At 41.1% G+C, this 7,676-nt stretch overlaps 1 protein-coding gene across 1 annotated transcript; it reads left to right on the top strand.

Moving 5' to 3' along the window:
* The first annotated feature begins 215 nt into the window (after positions 1-215).
* ADORA2A (adenosine A2a receptor) lies at positions 216-6,654 on the top strand. Its single transcript, XM_083148101.1, has 3 exons — positions 216-387; positions 1,819-2,378; positions 5,686-6,654. The coding sequence occupies exons 2-3, from the start codon at positions 2,029-2,031 to the stop codon at positions 6,503-6,505; spliced, it is 1,170 nt and encodes a 389-aa protein (XP_083004227.1). The 5' UTR covers positions 216-387; positions 1,819-2,028; the 3' UTR covers positions 6,506-6,654.
* Positions 6,655-7,676: the final 1,022 nt, after the last annotated feature.

Genomic DNA, 7,676 nt, shown 5'->3' on the forward strand with positions numbered 1-7,676 from the left:
CTTTATCACTTTTTGATACATCTGGCCCTCTTTCAGTGTATAATGCAGTAGAGGATGACTTTGACCACGAATATATATTTTTCTCTATTTATAGTGAGGTGCAGTGTACGTGGGCTGGGTATCAGAACAATGACATAGAAAGCTCAGTGTACGTATGTGTGAGAAAGGCAACGTGTGTATGTGTGTGTAGTGGCCGGCAAGAGAGACAGTAGAGTGAGACACAGCAGGGGGGAGGAGGAGGAGGGAGAAGGAGGAGGGACGGAGAGAGCAGCCAAGCAGCTTGCGGAGATTGGCAGCAATGAGGCTCAGGAGCCCAGAGAGGAGATGAGGGCATCGGTCTGATCGCTCTCCCACCGGTGTGAGGAGAACCCCAGGTGTCCCCAGAAGGTGAGTCAGGCTGCTGTATGGCTCATGGCTGCGTGTTGTACATGGCAGATATAAGTATACTTTTATGTCCTGCATCTGCATGCTATGACTGGGGCAGAGTGGCACTCAGTGGGACTCTTGTAATAATCATCCTTTGGTCTTTCATAAATCACCTGTTTGGCCATAATAAAGCACGATATATATGCTATGCAGTGGCACTTCATACTTTTTTTATTTTTGCAACAATATTGTCTGCAGTTTGTATTTATAGTATGCGAATAAGATAATTGTATGAGCGATAGGAAGTTACAAGGGGCTTGCATTGGGACAGGACAGTGTGTATGGTAAACTTGAGTGAGTACCTCCAGGAAAGTCCTCCAGGTAACTAATAAATGTTATTCCAGCTTGATGGGTTATATATATTTAGCTTGTTGAGAGGTCGTGCTCATATTTAGCTGCACACTGAGAATAATACAAAGTGAGTTTTAATAACATAAATAAAGTTTAGTGAGTTCCATGGTAGAATCGGAAGAACAAGCTGTATTATACCACATATATATTTGTCCAAGCTGTCCATCTAAGGTTAGCTATTAAATTGGTGTTAGGCATCAACAATGGGTCATCCGTCACCCTTAACAATACATTGGTAATGCTAATGTCAGAGTGGGTTACACTTATGTTGCTGGGAATCTATGCAGAAATGCCTCCTGTACTTTGTTACAAGTGACCTGCTGGAACTGTGGAGGAAGATGGCCTATGGAGGGGTAGATGTCTATACTGGGGTTATTTTACCTGACATTCCTGGTGAGAAGATGTTGGTTGTATTAAGAAAGCAGTGAGCACATCTGGGGCTGGCAAAGCATGGTTGCTTGTGATAAGATATCATATTTGTTTGTTTTGTTCTGTATTATTGATGGTTTGGGTATGTTGTTCTATTTTGTATGTGTGCTAAGTATGCAAACGTAATATATGAGCTGTGGGAACTGGGAGATGTTTATGTCCTATGCAGGTCTTGTTTACTCATAGTGTACACTATCTGTGCCCTGCACCAGTCCCAGGTCTGAGGGCGTTTAAGTGCTTTGTGCTGATAACATGTAAAACCAGGGGGAGGGTAAACAAAAGACACAGAACTAGCACTCTAGAGAACTGATACTGCTGGGTATGTGCTTGGGCACACAATGTAATCACTTATTTGTAACCACTAAATCAATAATATGATGATCTACATACAAAAGTTCCACTTCTGGTTTTGGAGCTGTGTCTGGGATGCGTTTATGTGCTTACTATTTTAATATGATGTTAAACCTTGACATGAGTCTACAATGTTCACAAACCTGACAGGAATGTTGTTATTATAGTTACAGAAAATTGTTATAGTCTTGGGTATACGTGTCCAACAACAAATATAATATTATAGTACAGTGTTGTTTACATCATTCCTCTCTTCACCAGGAATGCTGCATTTTACATACCAAGTTGTGGAACATGGGAATATATGATGGAAGAAAGTACTGGTGACGCCAAGAGTTATACCTCCGAGCCAGTACAGTGTAGCTGAGCAGTGTCAGGACTGCACCCGGCATACCACACAAAAAAAGAATAAGTTACTGCAGCAATGACTGATGAGGCACCACCGCTCTTTTACCCCATGTCAGCATCACCATGTTAGAGGTGGGGAATGAAACTTACACGGCGGACCTGACTTATATAATCTTAGAAGTGATCATTGCCATTTTGGCCATTCTTGGCAACGTGCTAGTGTGCTGGGCGGTGTGCATTAACAGCAACCTACAAAATGCAACTAACTATTTTGTGGTGTCACTGGCTGCAGCAGATATTGCAGTGGGAGTTCTTGCCATCCCATTCGCTGTGACAATTAGCACTGGATTTTGTGCCACTTTCCATGCCTGTCTCTTCATTGCCTGCTTTGTTTTGGTGCTGACACAGAGCTCCATTTTTAGCCTTCTTGCTATTGCCGCAGACCGCTATATCGCCATCCGCATCCCGCTCAGGTGAGTCATTCTGGTTTTTCCTTTTATAACATAAGAATTTGGATGCCAAAAGGAGAGCATCCATGTTAGCTCAACTTACTGCATGATTTGGCACATCATTCTATACAACCATTATTAGTCCCCATAAAAGTAATACTGAATGATGTTCTGCCAAACAGTTTAAGCAATCTCTGCACAGACCCTCCTAATAGGCACATGTTATTTTTTTCCTGCTATTTATATGCTGCATATTGTGGTTTCTAATTATACCTTACATATAATATCTCTCTACTATGCTAAGTTACATGTACTGGTTATAACCAATATACAGCTTCAATTTGAATTCAATTTGAATTGGAAATCCCCATAGTAATAAAAAAAAAATAATCCCATTGTTATAGCTTATCATTGCCCGGCTGGCAGCCAATCTCTAGCGCATAGTGTACAGAGGCTATCAGGGTGGGAACACAATATTATAGCCAGGACTCAGGAAACCAGCCCCACACCTTCTAAAGAACAAGTAAATCAAGTGCATTACATATTTTGCTCACCATTATATACACACATTCTGTACATATATATATACATATATCTTCTTGTAACTGCTTTATAGCGAGTGTATGTCACCTTTCTTCTCTTATTTTATTGTATGTACCTATACCTAGCACATTTTTCCATAAAGTATAACCCCTGCATTACACTCCCTCTATTGCTCTTTACAACCATGTCATTTTGAATGATCCACTTCATTTGCCTTTACAGCCCCTGCACTTAGTGATATGCCTTCATACTTTGAGCTACATTTATGTCCTGTAGCTTCAAATGTTCCCTACTCTTAAACATTATTGCGTCATATTATCACGCCTTAACTTTTTAATGAGGCCCTGCTCCATATAACCGACCCTGTGACCTATCTTACAATGGATATAAACTATGTATGCACTTCCACACATTGGGGCAGATGTATTAAGCCTCAACAAGAGATAAATGCAACGGTGATAAAGAGTGATAAACATCCAGCCAATCAGCTCATAACTACCATGTTACAGACTGAGTTTGAAAAAGTCAGTAAGGAGCTGATTGGCTGGACGTTTATCTCTCTTTATCACCCTTGCATTTATCTCTTGTTAAGGCTTAATACATCTGACCCATTCTTCTTTCTAAAATCTGGTGTAATATTGGTGTGGATTACTAGGTTGACAGTAAATGGGTCAATAGGCAACAGGTTGACCACTATTGGTCAACAGTGAAAGGGTCGACATGAAAATAGTCGGCATATGAAAAGGTTGACATTAAATTTTCATGTTTTTTTTGTTGTCTATGTCAATATCTGTTGACCCTCGCATGGCTCGCTTTGCTTGCCAGTTGTAGCCCTTGTGGACTGTAAAGTATGAACAAGGTATCTGAATTAAATCAATTAAGAAAAACTCATGTTGACCATTGTCATGTTCACCTATTTCTTGTGTCAACCTTTTGATCATGTCAACCTTTTGCCTGTTGATCCACAGTGGTAGCCCTATTGACTGTCGACTTAATTACTGTTGACTTAAAAACCGGAACCAATATTTATTAAAGCTTGGAGAGAGGTAAAGTTCAGAGAGAGAGAGCGGGCCGACAAATCAGCTCTGGTTTTCAGACACAGCTTGTAAAGTGAAAGTTAGAAGCGGGCTGGTACTTTATCTCTCTCCACTCTCCAAGATTTCATAAATCTCCCCATTGGTTCTGATTCATTTGTCAGCAGCCCTTAACAGCAATTCCCCCTTCCCCCAACTATAGAAATTAAATAGTAGAATTATATTTGAGAAATCAAGTTGAAACATGGATTATGGACTTTTAAGGGGACAGACCATCTGAAGCTTATATGATTCCAACTGGCGGACGTCCCATCAGTTGGAATCCCGGGCCATTTTCGCCCATCTCGACTGAAACTCAACAGGTGGAATTCAAAATTCTAGCTGTTGAGTGTCGGAAAGCTGGCTTGTTAGTGAAACGGCCACGGATTGTCGAAAAATGGGCGTATCGGATCTGTTATGTCAGAATCTGCCTTCAATGCTCTCAGAAACGGCAGCATTGAATAGGCGATGGCGCTTTTCCCCCCAGAAATATAGTGGCCAAGATTGAAAACCCCCGTAAGACTGCCCTCACTGGGTATGACTCATAAGTCAGCCTTGGTATCTGGGACAAGAGTACAGTACGTTTTATCTGCAATCTAGTAGACTGTGAATAATACGCAGACTGGCCATCTGGTAAATACCAGAAGTGTCATTGGCTGACTGCATGCGGGATTCTGCTCGGGTGGCATGTTAGACGGGGTGTGTCACAAGGCCACGCCCGAGACTAGTGGCAAGCTCCAATGATGCCAGGCTAGTTTGATACAGAATGGTAGTATAGAAACTTTCTAAGATTGAGGATCCCTTGATGCTGGGCTGCAAGCTTAAATGTTTTGGCCAAAACATGAAAATATTTGTTATGCTTTCATTTGCAATATACGCACAGATTTGCATTGGTGATGACAAGCGCTAACAATTGTCTATTTTATGTGCTATGTAAACTACTTGCTACCCTATTTCAAGAATCTAAATTAGTTATTGGACTAAGAATTTTTGTATGCTCAGTGAACAGGCTACAAGTATAGTAGGTGGGATGCAGCAAGCTGAAAAGGTTTGGCTGCATTCTGCATATGCATGAAGGCCTGGAATGTGATAGATTCCGGATCTTGGATGTAGTGGACACTACCACCCCACTGAGAGGGATGCTTGATGCATATTTAATGAGATGGAACTGAAGTAATTGAGGTGGATTTATATGTCTACAGGTCCCTGGCAAAGTTTTGCCAAATAACACTGTCTACATCAGGCATTCCCAACCACGGTCCTCAAGTGCAGGTTTTAGTGATATCCAGGCTTCAGCACAGATGCATTAATCAGAATCACTCAGGTACTAATTAAGTCACCTGTGCTCAAGCCTGGATATTACTAAAACCTGCACTGTTGGTGTGCCTTGAGGACCGTGGTTGGGAATGCCTGGTCTACATCCTCGTCACTTGCAGCTTAGCCTGGAGACCAAAGTCACCCAGCTGTTCTCCCATGGATGGGAAGATTTTGCAATTTCTCTAGAAAACAGGAAACATTCCCATGTTGTGCCTCTCTGACCTAATTTGCATAGTATCATAAGTTTTATAGCCTATTAATATCTATGTTCTCCCAGACTTTACTTTGGCCCTGTGTTAATTTTCTGTATTTTCAATTTACCTCATACAAGAACACTATGTACTAATTAGCTAAGATTTTTCTATCACCGCTTTAGTTTCATTCATCTTTTTTTCCAGATATAACAGCCTGGTGACAAGCCGAAGAGCCAATATTATCATTGGGGTCTGCTGGTTGCTTTCCTTTGTTATTGGCCTTACCCCAATGTTAGGATGGCACAATAAGGATCTTGCACAAGACAACTCTTCACGTTGTAGTCCTCCAATGTTAGAGTGCCTCTTTGAAAATGTCGTGACGATGGATTACATGGTATATTATAATTTTTTTGCCTGTGTCTTGGTGCCTCTTCTGCTTATGCTTGGCATATATTTAAGAATTTTCATGGCAGCAAGGCGCCAGCTGAAGCAGATAGAGTTAAAAGTGACATGTGGAGAGCGCTCACGGTCAACACTGCAGCGGGAAGTCCATGCAGCCAAATCTTTGGCCATTATTGTGGGTCTGTTTGCCATCTGCTGGTTGCCCTTGCACATCATCAACTGCTTCACTCTCTTTTGTGAGGCCTGCTCGCGGCCTCCACTTTTAGTTATGTACTTTGCCATCCTTTTTTCTCATGCTAACTCAGTGGTGAACCCACTTATCTACGCCTATCGCATACGGGAGTTCCGTCATACCTTTCGTAAGATACTACGTCAACATGTCTTTGGTCGAGCACAATCTTCACAGACGCACAAAGCCAGTAGCAAGTCATTGGCATATGGAGCCGATGAGGTGACCATAACCAACAGGACTAGTTATAATGGCTGCACGGATATCAATGGGAGAACCTGTAAGCTGAAAGAATCTTGGCATCAAAATGGCTATCCTTCTGAGCAGAAGACTGAGCAATCAGCAATTCAAGAATCTGAGAACCAGCAGAAGGAGAAACTGATAAAATCCTGAAGGTTTTACTGAACACCTCATACAGCTGATATAATGTGAGCAGAGGGCAAGGGCTGCTCATTGTGTGTGCCCTGTATTATGTGAATATTTGTTCTTTAGAAGTGTTTTCAGACTTATTTTATTTATTAAACAAACTAGTAAATGCTTTATGTTTTTTTACCCATATGTGTCTCTATGTCCTACTATCGTGCCTTTTACAAGCAGGTATTGATTCTCATAAAACAATCACTCTGGGCATTAAACCTGCACTCCTTTCCGAAAATTCTACTCCACTACATACTTGTTACTAAAATGTTAAGCATGCAGTCTACGGAGCACCTCCATTATAAAATGACGTATATATATATATATATATATACACATATATACTTGTAGAAAAAGGATGTCACTCCAGGCGCATTCTTAATGCAGTAATTTACTGTAGGTCAACAGCGTTTTAGGCTGTGGGCCCGTCTTCAAGACATTGTCCTGAAGATGGGCCCACGACCCAAAACGCCGTTGAGCAGTGCCGGACCTTCTGTATGATTTTATATATATATATATATATATATATATATATATATATATATGGTACTTGTTTAGTTTCACGGCGGCAGCGGGTGTGCGTCTGAGTCCCCTTGCGGGGCTCGCTGCGCTCGCCACGCTATCTAAAATTAACTCTATGCCAACGTGGATAGTAGGGGTATGAACTATCTTCATTGGCATAGAGTTCATTTACCTTAATTTTGATAGTTTAATAAGCGCAGCAGCCGGAAGTTCACGGCGGCCATACTGCCGCCGTGAAACTAAACAAGTACCATATATATATATATATATATATATATATATATATATATATATATATAGCAAGGTTGTAGCGAAGTACAAGCAGACAGCGGCACTCAATGGGTTTTCAAAATGTTGTATTAAATCATTCTCCAACGTTTCGGGGACTAGCCCCTTTGTCAAGGTGCAGGAAACAACAGTATTGCGATATTGTAGCACATATTGCCTACTCTAACATTTCTGAAGACAGTCAGAGCAAAAACTGTTCTCTAGTATTATAAAAATAATATTGGAACATTTGGAGCATATACAGTAAATGTTCACTGAGTTGAAGTCAAAAGAGGTAGCATAACTTACCATTACGCATTCAGAGCTCTTTTCAGGTATGATTAGTATTTGCTTCTTA

The sequence above is a fragment of the Crinia signifera genome, chromosome 1 (genome assembly GCF_055691185.1).
Source record: "Crinia signifera chromosome 1, ASM5569118v1, whole genome shotgun sequence".
NCBI lineage: Eukaryota > Metazoa > Chordata > Amphibia > Anura > Myobatrachidae > Crinia > Crinia signifera.